Source organism: Apodemus sylvaticus, chromosome 14 (genome assembly GCF_947179515.1).
Source record: "Apodemus sylvaticus chromosome 14, mApoSyl1.1, whole genome shotgun sequence".
NCBI classification, from domain to species: domain Eukaryota; kingdom Metazoa; phylum Chordata; class Mammalia; order Rodentia; family Muridae; genus Apodemus; species Apodemus sylvaticus.
In genome coordinates this window covers 54,754,836-54,774,442 of record NC_067485.1, presented here as the reverse complement: position 1 = coordinate 54,774,442, position 19,607 = coordinate 54,754,836, and the positions used below count along the sequence as shown (strand labels likewise).

Here is a 19,607-nt window from a genome sequence, read left to right as displayed (position 1 = left end):
TTTGATAGAAAAAGAGTTGAAAAAAGTCTAAATAAGTTAGAGTATTAAAAAGAAATCAAGTACATTAAATCAGTTTCCTACACAAGATTTGAAAACACACAGGAAAAACAAAAACAAATTAGTTGCTAAAATGCAGAGGAATATAAATTCAGATGTTCCCACTGTTGCTACAATGTGAAGGCTGAAGATCTGATTGCCTTGCAGGACTGGTCCTTACTCACGCCATTGGAGAATCTTTAACACAAGTAAATACATAAAAGTAGTCATGTGTGGTGACTTTAATCCACCCCAGAATAAGACCTTTCTTTTGCAAATAACTGGCTTATTATATCATCTTTTTTGCTGAAGTAATCATACTGTTCACTAGGTGGAAGGCACAGCCTTCTCCACAGAGTGTACAGCATATACAGACCTTCAGTGTTGCTCCATTTTACTGACTACATGAAATCAAATAACTCCAGGTGTTATTCCCAACTCCTGCCAAGTAATGAAGAGCATCTTAATCTAGGATTCAGCTTGCAATTTTTTGATAATGTTGCCTACTTCTTTTTTTTGTGAGTTATAAAGAGACAGAAACATAGGGCAGTTAAAGACAAAACACAATGCTTTCTATTGTGGACATGTATGTGAAACCCTACTACAGTCCCCCTTCCTGCTCTTACAGTCAAAACCCTGGACCCCTGACAATTATCTGAGCACCTTGAAAATATACAAAACAAAAAGGCATGGTGGTGTATGCCTTTAATCCCAGAGCTCCGGAGGCAGAGGCAGGTGAGTCTCTGTGAGTTTGAGGCCAGCCTTATCTACAGTCTCAAGACAGCCAAGGCTAGAAAGAGAAACCCTTTCTTGGAAAGCAAAACCAAAAAAGCAAACCAAAACAAATTCACAAAAATGGGGGAGGGTCTGGAAGGCAGGGAATCTGCCTGGGGAAAGGCTGACTTTGTTTCTTAGAGGCTATGATGTACTGGACCCAGACAAGGGCAATCCTGTAGGTAGTTAGGGAAAATGATACAACTAGTCACAGATTTTATGCTGAAAACTCATGATGGGTTTAAAAGAAATGTTAGGGCGAAAAGGGTGGTGGGTAACATGGAGGAAGAGAAATAAGAGACTGCAGCTGGGTAGAGACAGCCAAGCTGAGCGGGTAAGAAAAAAAAAAAGACAGGGGCCCTGGGAAGCAAGGTCAGTGTCTGCAGGCTGCTGGCTGACTGGCTCCCGCGAAGCCCTGGGGAACATGTGCGAGGCACTGTAGATCCCTTATATGTCAAGCTTCTACGGAAGCTAAATGTAAATGTCTAGACTGTGGGGAAGGGTGGCTTCCAATGAAGAAAAGAGACTCCTCCAGATCACCCCACAGATAAGGATGGGATGACAGTTATGAAAGACCGAGGCTACATCTCGGTGACTGTGCTAACACTGTCACCTCCCCTTGGTGAAATGCAAGCTAGGCACATTAGTGCTGAGAACAAAGAACAGTTTGATTGGCCGCAGGGCTGACGGTGGCAAGCCAGCCCTTGGCGACAGAGAGCACACAGCCAAGACCAGCAGTTAATAAGGCAGAGTCCGAAATGGGAGGTGGGCTTCACCCCGTGACAGGATGATCCGCATGTAACAAAGTCTCATCACTGATCTGGCTGCCCTAGGGACCCTCCAGTGGCTTCCACCCAACATATGCAAAGAATGAACCAACCTCAATAGGAGCCATGCCAGTCTTTGGTCAGTTCCTGCCACAGTCCCATGAAAAGCCCAAGGCAAGCCGCTCCTGAGTTTCTTCTACCTCAGAACCCTTGGACTTATGGGAATGCCTTTTAGTTTTCCTTAATATTTCTAAGCAAAGAAGCTTTCAGTTCACTTACTCTCTGCGTCTGTAGTCTTTAACACTCACAGGTGTGAGACAGGAAACTTGAGAGCCACCGTCCCCAGTTAACTTTTGGAGACCTTTATGTCCTAGCATTTGAGTCACTGGGCAGTTGCACCTGGCTTGAAAAAGGCCCTGTCATTCCAACAACAACAACAACAACAACAACAACAACAACAACAACAACAAAAAACTGCTTAGCAAAATCAACAGGGTGTACAGGTGTGTGGGTATGTGTGGATGCATAGGGGTAGGTGTGGTGGGTGTGTAGGGGTGGGTGTAAGTTAAGAAATCAGCAGAGTATATGGGTGTGTGTGTGTGTGTGTGTGTGTGTGTGTGTGTATGGGACTGGGAATGTGAAAGGAATACATTAATTCTCTTTAGAAATCAACAGTAATCTAATAATAACTTCTGCACCTGTATAAAAGGTTCAGATTCAAACCAATGGAATTTAAGATGTGAGTATGATTAGAACACACAGATCTTGGTCCAACCTCTAAAAAATGGAGAAAGAAGTACGTGTGTTCACAACAAGAGTGCGTGTGCACACACGCTCACACAATGGGAAAGGCTTATAGAACTCAACTAAGATGTGTACAGAAGCCTTATACTCCTCTCTGAGTCAGAGCACACTGAAACCACAGCACACACAAATGAAGGGAACTTAGGGTCTAAATATAACATAGCTGTGACCACATTATAGAATAAATGAACGAGTAGTCCCCAGAATTTAGATTAGGAGATGCTACTAACATATTCACAATATAAAAATGTAGACCCAAACTATACAACATAAAAGAGACAAGAGAACATTACCAATTCTCAAGGAAAACAATAACAGATAAAATCCCCAGAAGGGCCCAGAGGTTAGAATATCAGACTTTAAAGCAGCTATTATAACTATGCTTCAGGAAGGAAAATGTATCTGAACTGCACTGAAAGTATGAAAATTTACCATGAAAACACAAACTATGGATGAGTAAGTAGAAAGTCTATAACTAAAAAGATACAACATGACAGGAACAAACTACTAGAAGGCTCATCAGTATAAAAACGGTTAAAAGGGGCCGGGCCGTGGTGGCGCATGCCTTTAATCCCAGCACTTGGGAGACAGAGGCAGGCAGATTTCTGAGTTCAAGGTCAGCCTAATCTACAGAGTGAGTTCCAGGACAGCCAGGGATACACAGAGAAAAAGAAAAAAAAAAAAGGTTAAAAGAAAGCCAGTGATCTTAAAGACAGAGCAATACAATTCAGACTGTGAACGACTATGAGGTAAAGCATGAAGAGGTCTAAAAGGAAGGCCCTACATACAAACACTGAAATGAGTCCAACAGATCCCCAAAATACGGTCTTAAAAAGCCAAAACATGCCTAAGTATTTACACACAAATGCTAAATCCCCAGTGGTGATAACATAACTTGGAAGCCTCTAGAACATGAATAGTATGGGGAATGATAACTTCAACCACCTCAGGCTTCTTTCTGTAAATTAAAACATGACATCTATGAACTAACATTTTAACCTAACTGAAAGAAATGAGTTATCATTCAAACTATCTTTCATGAAAAAGTGGCAAAGTAGAGACCTTCTCAATTGAAACAATCCAATGCTCATTGCAGACTATTCCAGAAAAGAATTTCTTTACATAGAAAGAAGTGATGAGGAAATTTGACTCTTCAGGAATAAAGTGATAACACTCAAAGACCTTGGTATGCAAACCGTTTCTCTTCTTCCCAATTCAATGCACACCCCAACCCTGTCTCGTGAGCTCTAAAAATGCTATGCATATGGTTTCGCCATCCCTCTACTTGTTTGGTCAAGGGAAATAAAGGCCCATGTGTTACCCAGTTCTTGTACACCAAGTTCACCATAATTTCTGCATTTGTTAATAGACAAAAGTGGGGGTGGTGGAGGAACCGCAGTAGCCCAGGTGAGTATGCAGCTAGACCGCAGCTATTTCCATGCCAAAAAATGCTGCCCAAGAACTGCTGATGTCTGAGACATTGTTAATTTGTGCTAAATAAAAACGTGCAAAGACAGATTGTTTTTCACTATGTAATTCAACATAAAGCACCAAGTTTTACAACAGTCCTCAGTGATGAGTGCAGAGCGGTGCTTGACAGGCGGTGGAGGGAAAGCCCGGTAAGGGCATGGACATTGCTGAAGTGGAAATCCTCACTGTGCCTGTGACAATGCTGACACATATGCAGGAACAGGCTACAACAGACCTATGTCCAGTCTACGTATTTCAACTGTATCTTTTAATAAAGTTTAACAGAAAACTAAGAACTGGGAAAAGTAACAATGCATACCACAGTGTACATGTGAGGGGTAAAAGCATAATTGCCTGGAGCTGTTTCTCTCTATCCACCATGTAGGTCCTAGGGATCGAACTCAGGCTCCCAGTCTTGGAAGCAGACTCTTTTCCCTGCTAAGACATCATGCCAGTCCCGAAGCAATGCATTTTTAAGGCCAAATAGCTTCAGTTATGTTCCAAATACTAATTCCCTTTACCAAGCCAGCAAATATATTATAATACAAAGTCCCTTTAACAGTTTCTTATTCCTCCCTACAGAGCACCAAGACCTGGTGTTGTTCTTAATGGAATGTCACAATCTTTCCAAAAGTAGGATTAGTCACTGATAGATTTTATTCCATCATGAAAACTAGCAATACATTTCACAGTAGGAAAATATTATGTTGAGTGCGTATTAGATGATATATACTCAAGAGCAGAAACATTATTTAAATGAGTACTTTTTCTGTGTTGCAAAATGGGCTAAATTCATTTATTATTTCTGCAGCTGATACTTGCTGGTGTCCCTTTACCTAATAGAAAGATTTTAAAAGAGTGAGAAAAAAACCACCTAACAACAGCAACACTGGAAATATATGACGTTTTCTGCAGTAGCTACCTAACTACCACAGAACCTTCTGATAAATACATATCAGATTTGAGCCCAAGAATAACAGCACTTACTAGAGTTAGTATTCGTTAAAAACACCATCACACTGCATGATATCTTGCATTATGAAATGCATACTTGACAGTAACATAGATTATCAGCAATACTGCATTCGGCTTTTATACTAAGTCCAAAGGACAAAACTGCACAAGGACACACATCTCACAATGAGTACTTTCACTAAAAGATGTGACTGCCTTTTTATGTGGAAAAATGATACATACAACAGTAGTTATAAAAACAGTACAGACAAGTGTCAAATCCTGGTCACTCAGCTTTTTGCAGTAACATCTGCACAACTGTAACACAGTGTCAAACCAGCAAATCCAATACCAATGAGTTACAATTAGTTGAATTACAGAGAGTAATATTAACAAACCGGACTAGGATATAGAAGTTTATATACCTGATATGAATGTGTGTAGATATTATGCATGTGTGTATTACACAGACTAATGAAACCCCACAGATGAGCACACTCATATGATCAGTACTTTAACAAGAAGCAGACCCCATGAATTCCACTTGAGCTGCCCGCATAGCCCGAGTCCACGGGATCTCTAAGCACACAGATTATAGTTGCTGAAGACATAATGCATGTTCTCCTTCAGACCTGTTTCCTTCTGATACAGTAAGAACAGATGTTAGCTTTAAAAGGAGCTTAGGTTGCAATGCAAAACTAGAAACACCAGGGAAGGTATCTAAGAAGGCTTGCAGCTGGATCTTAAATGACCAAACTGAGCTGATATGAAAAACAGGATGTGGGAAAACAGGAAGTTAGGATCATGGGGTCCGCTGGCTCCCAGTCTCGTGAGCCTCATACGAGGAGCACACATAAGTCACCACTGGCCTTTTGCATATCTTTGCTTCTAATGCAGCTAATTATAACAAACTGAACTTTAAGTAAGAACACCTTCTAAGAAGCCCCAGTTTGTCCCAGAAAGGAGACAATCCCAGACCACTCTGCTGGCAGGGAGCTAAAGATGATGTCACTAAGAAAACCTGTGGCTCTATCTTGATAACAATGGCTATAGACGGTAAAATGGCCCATGCTAGTAGTAATGGCCCTCATGTTTGAGTTCTTGGTCCAAGGGGAGGGGCACCATTAGGAGGTGGCCTTGTTGAAGTAGGTGTGGCCTTGTTGGAAGAAGTATGTCACTGTGTAGGTGGGCTTTGAGGTCTACTATGCTCAAGCTCTGTCCAGTTGAATCCAGTCTCCTGCTGCTGCCCAAGGATCAAAATGTAGAACTCTCAGCCCCTTCTCTAGCAACACATCTGCCTGGGTGCTGCCATGTTTCCAGCCACAATGATAATGGATTAATCCTCTGAAACTGTAAGCTAGCTGCAATTAAATGTTGTCCTTTGTAAGAGTTGCCTTGCTCAAGCTGTCTCTTCATAGCAATAAAACCCTAAGTAAGACATCCTGTAAACATAAAAGAAAGCATACTTTGAATCTGTTAAAGTCAGAGACCAGTGAGGCCTGAAACTGTAAGCCAGCCCCAATTAAATGTTGTCTTTTATAAAACTTGCATTGGTCATGGTGTTTGTTCACAGCAGTAAAACCCTAAGACAGAAGAAGTCTTTACACAATGGAGTACTATTCAGCTATTAAACATGATGAATTCATGAAATTCTTAGGCAAATGGATGGAACTAGAAATTATCATCCTGAGTGAGCGTCTTAGTCAGGGTTTTTATTCCTGCACAAATATCATGATCAAGAAGCAAGTTGGGGAGGAAAGGGTTTATTCTGCTTACACTTCCACACAGCTGTTCATCACCAAAGGAAGTCAGGACTGGAACTCAAGCAGGTCAGGAAGCAGGAGCTGATGCAGAGGCCATGGAGAGATGTTCTTTACTGGCTTGCTTTCCCTGGCTTGCTCAGCCTGCTCTCTTATAGAACCCAAGAGCACCAGCCCAGGGATGGCACCACCCACAAGGGGCCCTCCCCCTTGATCACTAATTGAGAAAATGCCCCACAGCTGGATCTCATGGAGGCACTTCCCCAACTGAAGCTCCTTTCTCTGTGATAACTCCAGCCTGGGTCAAGTTGACACAAAATCAGCCAGTACAGTGAGGCAACCCAATCACAAAAGAACACACATGGTATACACTCACTGATAAATGGATATTACCCCAAAGGCTCTGAATACCCAAGATGCAATTCACAGGCCACATGAAGCTCAAGAAGAAAGAAGACCAAAGTGTGGGTGCTTCGATTCTTCTGAGAAGGGGAACAAAATATTCACAGGAGCAAATATGTAGATAAAGCAGAGACTGAAGGAAAGGCCATCCAGAGACTGTCCCACCTGGGGATTCATCCCATATACAGTTGAAAGGAGCCTGATATGGCTGTCTCCTAAGAGGTCCTGCCAGAGCCTTACAAATCCAGAGGCAGATGCTCGCAGCCAACCATTGGACTGAGCGTAGGGTCCCCAAGAGAGGAGTTGCAGAAAGGACTAACAAGAGCTGAATGGGTTTGCAACCCCATAGGAAGAACAACAATATTAACTAGTCAGACCCCCCCCCCCAGAGCTCCCAGGGACTAAGCCATCAACCAAGGGGTACACAAGGCTCTAGCTGCAGATGTAGCAAAGGATTGCCTTGTCAGGCATCAATGGGAGGAGAGGCCCTTGGTCCTATGATGGCTCGCTAGACGGCCCAGTGTAGCGGAATCGAGGCCTGGGAGGAGGGTGGGTGGAGGAACACCCTCATAGAAGAAGGAGGAGGGAGGATGGGATGGGGGCTTTCCAGGAGGGGAAATACTGGGAAAAGGGATAACACTTGAAATGTAAATAAAGAATATATCTAATAAAGAAAAATTAGAAAATAAATGGTGCTGGTCTAACTGGTAGTTGGCATGTAGAATAATGAAAATAAATCCATATTTGTTACCTAGCACATAGCTCAAGTCCAAGTGGATCATGGACCTCAACATAAAACCAGATACACTGAATCTAACAGAAGAGAAAGTGGGAAAGAACCTCAAAGTCACTGGCATGGAGGTGGGAAGGGGATTTCATAAACTGAATTCCAATGGCTCAGACTCTAAGATCAAGAATTGATAAATGGGACCTCAGAAAACTGAAAAGCTTCTGTAAGGCAAAGGACACAATCAATAGGACAAGTCGACAACCTACAGATTGGGAAAAAACTTCACTAACCCTACATCTGATAGAGGGCTATTATCTAAAAATATATAAAGAATCAAGAAGCTATCCTCCAAAACAAAACAAAAAACAAACACACAAACAAAAGCAAACAACCAAATTAAAAAAATGTGGTATAGAACTAAACAAAGAATTTACAACAGAAGAATGTCAAATGACCAAGAAGCACTTAAAGAAATGTTCAGAGTCTTTATTGATGAGGGAAATGCAAATCAAAAGGACCCTGAGATTCTACCTTTCACCAATCAGAATGGCTAAGATCAAAAACTCAGGTGACAACTCATGTTGGTGAGCATGAGGAGAAAGAGGAACACTTTGCTGGTTGGATTGCAAACTGGAACAACTCTGCAAAATAATCTGGAGGTTTCTCAGAAAACTGGAAATAAGTTTTACCTGAAGACGCAGCTATACCACTCCTGGGCATATAACCAAAAGATGTCCCACAATGCTCCAGGGTCATTTGCTCCACTCTGTTCATTTGTGATAGCCAGAAACTGGAAACAACCCAGATGTCCCTCAATGGAAGAATGGATACAGAAAGTGTGGTTCATTTACACAATGGAATACTATTCAGCTATTAAGAACAAGGACATCATGAGTTTTGCAGGCAAATGGATGAAATTAGAAAATATCATCCTGAGTGAGGTAACCCCAGTCACAGAAGAACATACACGGTATGTACTTACTAATAAGTGATATTAGCCAAAAAAGTATAGAATAATTAGGATACAATCCACAGAACTGAAAAATGTTAACAAGTCTAAGTGTCCAAGTGGGGACACTTCAATCTCACTTGAGAGGGAGAAGAAAGCAGAGGGAGGGAGGGGAGGACCTAGGTAGGAGAGCAGAGGTGGAGGGTCATTGGAAAAGGGGAACATGACCAGGTGTTGGGGATGACCTGGAGTGAAGTCCCAAGGGCCAGCAGAATGAATGGAAATATACAACCTTGGGATGTGGGGGGACCCTCTAGAATACAGCAGAGACCTGGGAGGTGAGAGACTCTCAGGACTCAAAGTGAGGGACTTTAGATGAAATGCCCAACAGTGGGGAGAGGGAACTTGTAGAGTCCACCTCCAGTAGAAAGACAGGGCATCAAGTGAGGGGATGGGATTGCCATCCCAGTCAAAAATTCTGACCCAGAATTGTTCCTGTCTAAAAGAATTGCAGGGACAAAAATGGAGAAGAGACTGAGGGAAAGGAAGTCCAGTGACCGGCCCAAATTGGAATCCACTTCAAGGCGAGGCTCCAGTATTACTGACACTATGATGTATTTTCAGACAGGAGCCCAGCACAGCTGCTCTCCAAGAGCCAGAACAAGCAGCAACTTAGACAGAAGCAGATACTTAAACCCAGCCAATGGTCTGAAGTTGGGGACCCTGCAGTTGAACTAGGGAAAGGCTGGAAGAAGTTAAGAAGGAGGGCGACCCCAGCAGTCTCAACAAACCTGGACCCCTGAGATTTCTCAGATGCTGAGCCACCAACCAGGTAGCATACACTAGTCTGAGGCCCCTTACATATAAGAGCAGAGGACTGTCTGGTCTGGCCTCAATGAAAAAAGAAGCACCTAACCCTTGAGAGCCTTGAGGCCCCAGGGTATAGGGAGTCCTAGTTTGGTGTGGGTGGATGTATTGTGGGGGGCATCCTCTTGGAGATGGGGGTGGAAGAATGGGATGAGGAACTGTTGGAGGGCGGAACAGGATGGGGAGGGAGATAATGACTGGACTGTCCAAAAAGATTAAAGATGATGATGATGATGATGATAATAATAATAATAATAGACTTAGGTAAAATGTTGAGGCTTATGTAAAGTGTTAAGGCCTAAGTAACTGTTATCTGGCTACCCTGCCATTATAAGGAAACTTTCTCATATGTTTCTGGTGTTACTAGAAAACTTTCTAATGCCAAGATTGACTTCATATTCTGTTATGTTCTATGCTCTTGGAAACCAATCATGATAGAAGTCAGTAGAACTGTTTTGTATAGTTATCCACAATAAGCTTGGACCTGAATCAATTGCCCAACCAGCAACTTCCTGAACCTATTTTTAAGCTTTTATGGTATTTGCTTTTATAAGCTACCCCTGGGATTGACCCCAACATAAGAGAGATAGCTGCACCAATATAAGAAACTATTTGAAATAAGACTTCCATTTGTAGTAGTGATCCAGTAAAGTATAAGTTCCCAAGATCTGCCTCAGAACTAATATCCTACTTGGCAGAAAGTGAAATATACACGGGTAACTGGCTAAGTCCTGTCATCCTGGTAGACAAGTTAGGACAGGAATATTTGACAAGGCAAGCCCCTTGTCATAGTTAAATACCCTAACCAATGGGAGCAGGATAAATGTACAACAAAGACATGCTCCCAAGGAAACCCCCCTATCCTAAAATCCTGATTGGTGAAATAATTTGGCATGGATATTTGTGGATTTTAGGCTGAAAAACCCTGTAGCATCTTAACTCAAGGTCATGATTCAGTTCCTGAATCTAGACAATGGCCCTGGTAGACTAATTCTGGGGTGTATGCTCAATAAACTATCTATCTTTCTTTGACTGAAAAAAATTTTTTTCAACCCAAAATTACCCTGTCTACAAGAAATGCAGAGATTAGAGATGGGGTAGAGACTGAAGGAATGGCCAGCCAATAACTGGCCCAACTTGAGACCCATCCCATGGGCAAGCACCAATCCCTCGCACTATTTATTAATGATACTCTGTTATGCTTTCAGACAGTTCTCTGAGAGGCTCCACCCAGAAGCTGACTCAGCTAGATATAGACTCCCACAGCCAAACAGTGGATGGAGCCTGGGGACTCTTACAGAAGAATGGAGGAAGGATTGTGGTCCCTGAAGGTGATAGGAACTCCACAGGAAAACCAACAGGGTCAACTAACCTGGTCCCTTGGGGGCACTCAGAGTCTGAACCCACCCACCAAAGAACATACACAGGCTGGACCTAGGTCTCCCCACACATATGTAACAGATGTGCAGCTTGGTCTTCCTGTGAGCCCCAAACAACTGGAATGGGTGCTATCCCAAAAGCTGTTCCCTGTACATGGGGTATGTTCTTTTACCTGGGCTGCCTTGTCTGGCCTCAGTGGGAAAGCAAGCATCTAGCCTGAGGAAACTTGGGTGGGGAGATAACCCAGGACCCCCTCCCACTCAGAGGAGAAGGGGGGATGACTGGGAGAGGGCAGTGAGCAGGATGTAAAGTGAATAAAAATAAACAAAAAAACAAAACCAAGAAACACCACATTCTCACTTCTTAATTTCCTTCATACAATTTGTTTTCCATTTGCTTACTTCTGTGTGTCTGTCTTTAGCAACAATGACAATGAACTGAAAAGGCTCAGGTCTTCTTATAGTGACTATTGCATGTCTGGCACCTGGGCTAAGAAGCTCCAGCACTCCCAAGATCTGCTTCTGTCTTCTTGTGTAAACCCTTTACGCAATGAACGCAGCACAGGCAGTCAGACTACCTATCTGCATTCTAGCATACACTATGTAAACAAGCCATGATTTGCCTATCTACTCATTACTGGTGACATCTGAGTAGCTTTAAACTTCAGACACTTATGAAGAATGCTTATAAGAATATCAGAGTACATATCTTTTATGGACCACACACACTTCCACTGGGTGTGAAATTAGATTTGACTCCTATCATATTTGAGTAGTTTTATAGTATTTAGTTTTTGAAAGTGTCAGTTTTGAGTTCCCACTGATGCACAAAGGTTACATAACACCACGTTGTTGGGGATTGGTCTGCTGGTATGTATTCAAATGCTAAATACTGGCCTCCAAGATCCTGTTAATCACAGTTGGGAAGTAGCCAGTCTAGTGTAGAAAAATAGACTGGGGGCAACTGCCTAGTAATTGTGTTAAAGCTGATTAAATAAATCAGTAGGACTGAGTCTCAGTTATTGGGGGCTGTATGGGTCATATTAAGAACTAATAATAGAGTTATTAAATTGCCTTACAACAACACCATGTGTCTTATCTACCAATTTTAATGGATATTTAATGTATGTTTTAGAATAGAAAATTACAGAAGAATGTATATGTAATCAAAATAAAAAGCTTTCTCTAAAATTCCAGGGTCTGCTCAAAGCATCGTGCAAAGCAATGCAATCAGAAATTGCAAAGCTGATCTTCAAATATGTTCCTCTTGAAATAACTACGACACTGAGTCACTGTTTCTGCTCTAGGTGTCTGATACCACGGATCCTTGGGGAGGCTTTCTATAGACACAGAACTTGTAAACCTTTCCCTATGAGCCTGAGAGGGATCTTACCAAGCCTGGGAAACACTGCATAGGAATCTTTAGGTATTCACATGTTCACAAGTGAATCTTGTTTAAAAACAGGAAGTAACTACAATTCTTTGGTGAGTCCAAGCCCCGCAACTTTTCTGTTATTTTCTTGATCTGACCTTAGTGTCTGGCAAAACTGAGGCCCGAGTGCCATGTTTTACAATTCTCAGCAACACTAAAACTATCAGAGCAGGCCATATCTGACATATAGTATTTATTGTCAAAAGAAACTATGTTTTACTGTTTACTTGGCTACAGTTCTTTACAGGGGAGAGTAAGAAGTGTCTAGCTTTGAGCATGAAGTATCCTTACAGGGTTATGTTCTGCTATTGCACAGCTGGCAGGACCATCTTTGGAGGTTGTGAAACCTTCAGGAGATGAGATCTGATTAGTAGAAATAGATTACCAGGGGCAGGACTTTGAAAGTCTAGGCTGCCCCTCCAGTTCTGGCTCTGCTCTCTGCTTCCTAGTTCCAATGCAAGTCTCAGCCACACATGACCATGCCTTCCCCACTGGGATGGAATCAGTTCCTTTGCTCCGTGAGGTTGGTACTGTCAGGTACTGTGTTTACACTGAACCAAAGCAACTATCTGGAGAAGCAATGTCATAAAACCTGCTTCTAAGTCCAAGTGAACCAACCTTTTATCGAGCTCCTCTTCCCACTGAAGCATTCTTTCTATCCAGTTCCTCCTCCCAGTGAAGCATCCTTTCTATCCAGTTCCTCCTCCCACTGAAGCATCCTTTCTACCCTGCTCTTCCTCCGTGAATTGGAGAAAACACAACCCATCCCATGCTGCTGCATACAGAGTTATATAAATCAGGACACATGAAGGAGATGACACAGCAGTAAAATGATGATTCTGTTTCCCCTTGTACTCTATTTGGAAACTTCTAGGTTTCTCCTGAAATCGTGTACCTGATAAGGTTAGCAACTGTTGGGTAAAATTTTCTAATTATTTGTACAGTGGAATTCAACATCTGTTAAGAGAAGGGAATTAAAATAAAAATATATATAAAAAAACAAAATCCCACCCGTGCAGCATTCCACATGTTTCTTTCCTTTCATCTGGGTTGTTGAAAACCAGAAGTTCCCTTACTTACAGCTACAAGTGATTACAAACAGTAATTTGGAAAAATGTAGTAACAAGAAGTAACTGGAGGTAGCAGAACACTATAATTTAAAAATACAGTTGAACTCTTCCAAAACTAGAGAACATTGCTAAGGGCGATATACAAATGATTTTTTTTTTCTTAAATGCAGCACTAAAACCACTTGAAAAAGCCAACCTTTCACTGTGGCTGTTCAGCCGGCCTGCTAACATCAACACATTAAGCAGTCAAAAGCCATTTATTCTGGAGATCACAATGTTTCAAGTATTGTATTTCATTTGTAAAAATGCATATGAAAACCATTTTTGTAAAAATAGATCTAATTCTGTGTACCCAAGAGAAACCTACCATATTTAGTCTATTAAGCTATGGAAGGCCCATTTGAAATGCTACCTGCCAATTACTACATATAAAAGATAATTAAGAAACATTGGTGCTTTGAGAAGTCTCTTCCAGCTCTCTGTGGTTTAGTCTTTCTAATCATAATACTAGTTAAAAATATGGAAAATACTAGCACTTATTTGGGGGGAACGGAACAGTTAAGATTTTTTTATTTAGAAGATAATTTGTAACTACGTGTTGGTGTCATCTGTCCACTAAAGGTCACCACAACAATCTCCAGTAGGTAAGCTGAAATAAAAAAAAATTAACCTGCCAATAATCTGTGCAGTATGAGGGGACCCTTGAATCTCTGTTGGCCCAGTTCCCTCTCAAAATGTGATATCACTGTGTGCTGTGCAGGGCTGAGGTAACCTAGGGGAAGAATCTTGAGAAGAGTAATCAGCACTATGCAAACGTCTTAAGCTGCTATGACCATTTACTAATGTCCTCAGAGAACCACCAAGCGCCAGAGAACTCACGGGGCACTGTCACACCATAGTGCTGAGTGTCACTGATCAATAGTTTTCGCTTCAGCTCATTTAGCCCAACTCCAACGGGACCTGAAACAGAAGACAGCAGAGACTGAGAATGGGAGTCTAATCCATCGTTTCTAGCAGGAAGTCTAGTTAAGCTGCACACATGAGAAGGACTGGCTTTCTAGAATTGCTTTGAAAAAGATTATATGCTTACCACTCCCCCCCCCCCAGAAAACTTAAAATAAAGCATGCAAAATAATGGCTGAAACATATTACCAATATATAATCACCTAAAATTGTACTGAACAATCCTGAATGATCAGTTTCAGATTTCAATAAAAGAAAATCATTGGCTAGAGATATTTTTAGCCAAGAAAATTTCAGGCTTAGAGAATCTGAAAGCTGCCACAGGCCTTAACACACTTAAGCCAACCAAATGCACATACAAAGAACATATAATGAGCAAGGCAAATGCCGTGTACCATGACAAACAACTACGATAGATATACGCTGCATTTAAAGAAAAGGACGATATTGGGAATAAATCAGCAAACTGCAGAAGAGTGGCTGTGAACACTGGCCTGAGTCCCAAGTGACAATGCACCAGCTGCACAGCTGCCATCCCTTCCTTACCTCAAACCTCCCAGGACTTGTGGCTGGGGTCTACGGATGGACTGTACAGACACAGTCAGAGCACAGACCCCAGAGCCAGCCTACCTTGTGCTAGGCCCCAACTTGCTCCTATCCAAACCTCTCCTTCTACGATACTGGAGAAGGTGACACCCTGTCCCACCCCTGTTCCACCCCTGCTTCACCCCACCCCACCTCAGCCCCAGCAAGACCAAGTGTACTCTTGGGAATGTATCACAAAGCTCCAGAACTCAGTATAGCACAGGAACTGACTGAGCATCCCTCTGCCTTCCCCTTTCTCCCCTGTAGGAAAGAGATACTGTTGAGCTTGTAGGCATACAGAGGCCAGGCTAGCCAAGCGGGAACTGCGAGTTCAGGGAATGGTAGGAGAGGGGAAGGGGAAGGGCTGGGTACCATACCTTTCTTCCCCATGGCACGTCTGCCTCTACCCTGCCATGACTGCTCTCTACCTTTCCTGCATGGCTGTCAGGAGCCTGTCTCTCTGTCAATGGTCCTTTGTTCTCTTAGTCTCCACAAGAACGCAACGATATGCCCAAGGGGCATTCACAGTTCATGTAACTTACTACAACATACAGCTACCCTCTCCAAATCAATATGTTTCTCCAGCACTAGCAAAATGACAAAAAGAAAAGAATGTAATTTCTAACAGTACAACTTTGGAATGAGCAGAAGGAAAACACAACTAAGTCAGATGTCTGCATCTACTACTTAGTAGCTCAGTCTTAAGAGCTCCAGAGTCACAGTGTACAAACAAGGGCAGAAACAAAAGGCCCACGGGTACAGGTGGAGTAAACACAGGATTCAGAGAGAAACCATGACCAGGTTTACCTGAGCATGGAGTGTCATGGGGTCTGCTACAGAGGTGACCTCCTTAAAGTTATATTAAAGGTTTGGATGGCAGCTTCTGTGACTGGATCACAAGGGCTCTGGCTTGATCAATGGTGGAGCCCATGTAGGAAGGCATACCTTGAGCTTGGTGTCTTTCATTTTGCTCTTTGGCCACCATGATTTGCCCAGCAACCTCCCCACACCATGCCCGTCCACTCTGGTGCTTCTGCATCTCCAGGAGCCTCCAAGCAGTGGGGTCAGCTGGCACAGCTGGCACCGCCTAAACAGTGAGCCCGGCTAAATCTCACTCATTTTAAGCCCTTTTCTCAGGCATTTAGCTTGAGCAATAGAGGTGACTAACATAACAAGAAAGGGGAAGGCGACTTTAACTGACAAAAGGACAACAGGTCAAGCGAAGCAAAATGAGATAATAGAAGCAGCTGGGCTCGACCTTACGGGCAGCCCGAGAACATCAGCCTGAGCAATGGCTGCACATCCAATGCCACAGGAGGCTGCGTTCCAGCCCTATCTTAACTTTAGAGTACGTAACAAGTTCATGGTTTCTTACGCTTTCCCACTTCAAAGGACTTACCACAGTAATTACACATGCCCGCTTACTTGCAGGGATCCCCTAACAGACTGTGAGGTCTGTGAATACAAAGACATCCCCTGCCTCACTCACCTACTATTTCCACAGCTGGCAAATTCCGTGCACTTGAGTCTGTTTTGTGTTACTAGAGCCCAGGGTCTCCCACGTGCTAGGCAGGTGTGCTGCCGGTGAGCCTCGTCATCGGGGCCTAGATCATTTATTTAAATTTCAAGCAATGTGCGGTACCATGGGGGTAAAACATGAGTGAACTATGGGCAAAGAAGTTGAGGTTAAACAGCATCTGCACCGAGGTCGATTGGACACGGTGGTCAGATTCAGAGACACACACCGAATGTGACTCAGTCTTCACCAAAAACAGAACAGGTGACGGGTGCCTTTAGGTGCTGTAAGTTCCAGGAAGGAAACTCTAGTTCCTTGATCCTGATCAGGGTCATAGCGCAGTGAAGAAGGGAGGGCTGAGATTTCTGTGTGTATGTACAGAGACAAAGCCCGATACTGGGAGAAGGGCAAGCAGACGGGCATGCTGAAGGTGTCTCTGAAACCTCATGAGGGCTATGGATTCCATCTACCTTAAGGCACAACAATAATATAAATATATTCTTGAAAAGAAACAAGAAAAAGGCGTTTCAGTGGGATACCATTGTGTGTACCTTCCACATGTAGATGAAGTAAACCCAGCTACTTACGCCCCACCAGAGTACCCCAAATGCTAAAGGGTATAGATAGAGGGCCTACTTGAAAGAAAGTGGTGGAAAATTGTATTTTACTGTCTCTCAGTCCTGAAGATTTTCCTAGAAGGATAGACTCTTTAAAGAGAAACAGAACTCTCTTATTTCACACTCTATCCAAATCATAAGCAAACAAAGAATAACAAATACCCCTCACCCCCAGTCTCCAAGACCAATGATTTGTTTTAACTCAGGAGAAAAAAAAAAACTGTATGTCTGACTCGGTAGGGAAAGTTATGGCAAACTCAGGATGACACCCTTAACTGCCAACATCACTGATATCACTCGCTTTCAGTCCCACCCGACAGCTGTCACATTCACAAACCAGCTGCATCACTCAGCCATGTGGCCACGCCCACTTGAACCAGGCATGAGCAGAGGAAAAAAAAATGTGTCTGCATTTCCTTTGATTTAGATTCTTCTAGACTATCATCTGCAAAGGTAGACTTAGTCTTATAAAACATCCAAAGGAAGGACAGAATTTCAAAAATATCTTTATTTACAAAACTTCTCATTGGATGCACACGAGGCGACTCCCCTGTGGGGGATTCTACTCACCTTGCACCCATGCTGGGGAAGAATGCCAATTTCTTATTGACTCCAAAACATAAAAATAGAAGCAAAACCCGCATTCACATCTGTGGCCTGTAACCCTGCTCATGAGCAGGTACAATCACATCAGTGTTAGCTGGCTCCTTGTATTTAGATCACATGATCTGTGTTCAGGCAATGGAGAGATATGAACACTCACAGACATGTCTCTGCAGAGATTCACGGTGCCCTTCAGCACATAAACCTTTACCAAACTTGGTGAAATCTGCTTATTTGGACATAAGTAGATGGCTTTATAGTTTGCTTTCAATGGCTCTTGTTAATGATAAAGCGAATGGAGGTTTATGCTGATAATCTAAAGCTCGCAGGGCTTTGGTTTGATGGGGACTCTAATGGGGTAGGGGCTCTCACCCGGCAGGCATCTGCAACACAGGTCATCCATCAGGAACCCTCAAAACATCTCTGAAAGTGTCACCCCCTATCACAGAGAAGAACTCTAAGGTAATACAAAAGACCAGGTGTCTTTCTAAAGGATGTACTTAGAATGTGGCTCCCAGGTTATTCCAAAGCTCCTACGATGTACATTTCCTGATTCTGCCTACACATTCAGCAAAACAATATAGAGAAAACAGTAAGTCAGGTTCTGTGCTGTCTACAGCAATGGCTTCCAGTGTCCTGGGCTTTTTCACGCCTTCCTAGAACCCATACTTTCAACAGAGATTGTGAGACACGCTGAGAAGGCTAAAATAACCTTAAGTGTGTAAGCTTATTTACACCCGGACGGCTCAGATGAACATCAGGACACACACCTCTTATAACTTTTCTTCACTTAGGATTAAGAAAAACCAAACACAATGATGTAAGTGAAAGCCCTAAAGTTTACTGACCTGATTTTAGTTTATTAGTTTGGAATCGAGACAGTAAACTGAGCTTGATGCACTTTCTAGTTTTAAAAAGAAAAGGAGTGTTCATAATCAAGCCAGAAACACCATTTTCCAGATGATTCTATTAGGAAATTCTCGGAGCGGCCTGAGCTGGGTGGGAGCTCCAGGCACCAAGCCTTCCTAAGTCATCATTCATGATGGGCGGGTGGGACCTGTCTGAAGTGATACAGCTGACTCCAAGCCACCTATGTCCTTGTAAATAACGCCAATAAACTCACTGATTAGCTGTGTCAGACTTGTATGGAGTTGTTTCTGTAGTGTGTTTCCAATGTCCTACCTGAGGTGGATATGTGTTTGTTCATGTCACCTAGAAACGTTACAGAACAAATGTAAATAAATCATATGCTTCATTTTAAAAACATTTAACAGGGCTTGGGATAGAGAACAGTGTCACAGCAATAGCCTACCATGCTCCGTGCTACAAATTCAATCCCCAGTAAAATAATACATAAATACATAAATGCATGAATGCATAAATAAATAAATAAATAAATAAATAAATAAATAAATAAATAGGGACTGGAGAGATGGCTCAGTGATTAAGAGCACAGAGACCTGGGTTTGGTTCTCAGCAAGGACAGGGTAGCTCACAACAATCTGTAACTCCAGCTCCCTCTTCTGGCCCCTAAGGGCACTGCATGCAGAGAAGGGGCAGACATGCTAATATGAGCAAAACACTCAAGCACATAAAAATAAATCTGGCTAGCGAAATTTTAAAAAAATGCATTTTGCATTTATGCAAATGCATAAGTTTGGAGGAAATGCATATTTCCTCCCAAAAAAATCATATTGGGAGGGAAAAAGAGCACCATTTACCTCAGACCTCTGTTAGAAGTCCTTGGGAAAATGTGATTAAATAAAATTTCAATTTAATTATTCTACCTTAATGAAAACAGGCAAAAATGTGATTTTGTTTTTAAAAAGTTATTCATGTTAGTTAAAGAAATACAGCCATGTAAAGTATCAATAAAATGACAGAAAACTCCTCCCCTAATTTTGTTTGTTTCTCAATATAGGGTCTAAT

At 42.4% G+C, this 19,607-nt stretch overlaps 1 protein-coding gene across 3 annotated transcripts in view; it reads right to left on the bottom strand.

Annotated features, from left to right (window-relative positions):
- Positions 1-19,607, bottom strand: part of Mpp7 (MAGUK p55 scaffold protein 7) — a 225,124-nt gene that overhangs the window by 8,232 nt on the left and 197,285 nt on the right. For all 3 annotated transcript variants that reach the window (XM_052157097.1, XM_052157098.1, XM_052157099.1), the window contains one exon: positions 14,274-14,354. In XM_052157097.1, coding sequence (XP_052013057.1) covers positions 14,274-14,354 — 81 coding nt within the window. The remainder of the gene's footprint in view (positions 1-14,273; positions 14,355-19,607) is intronic.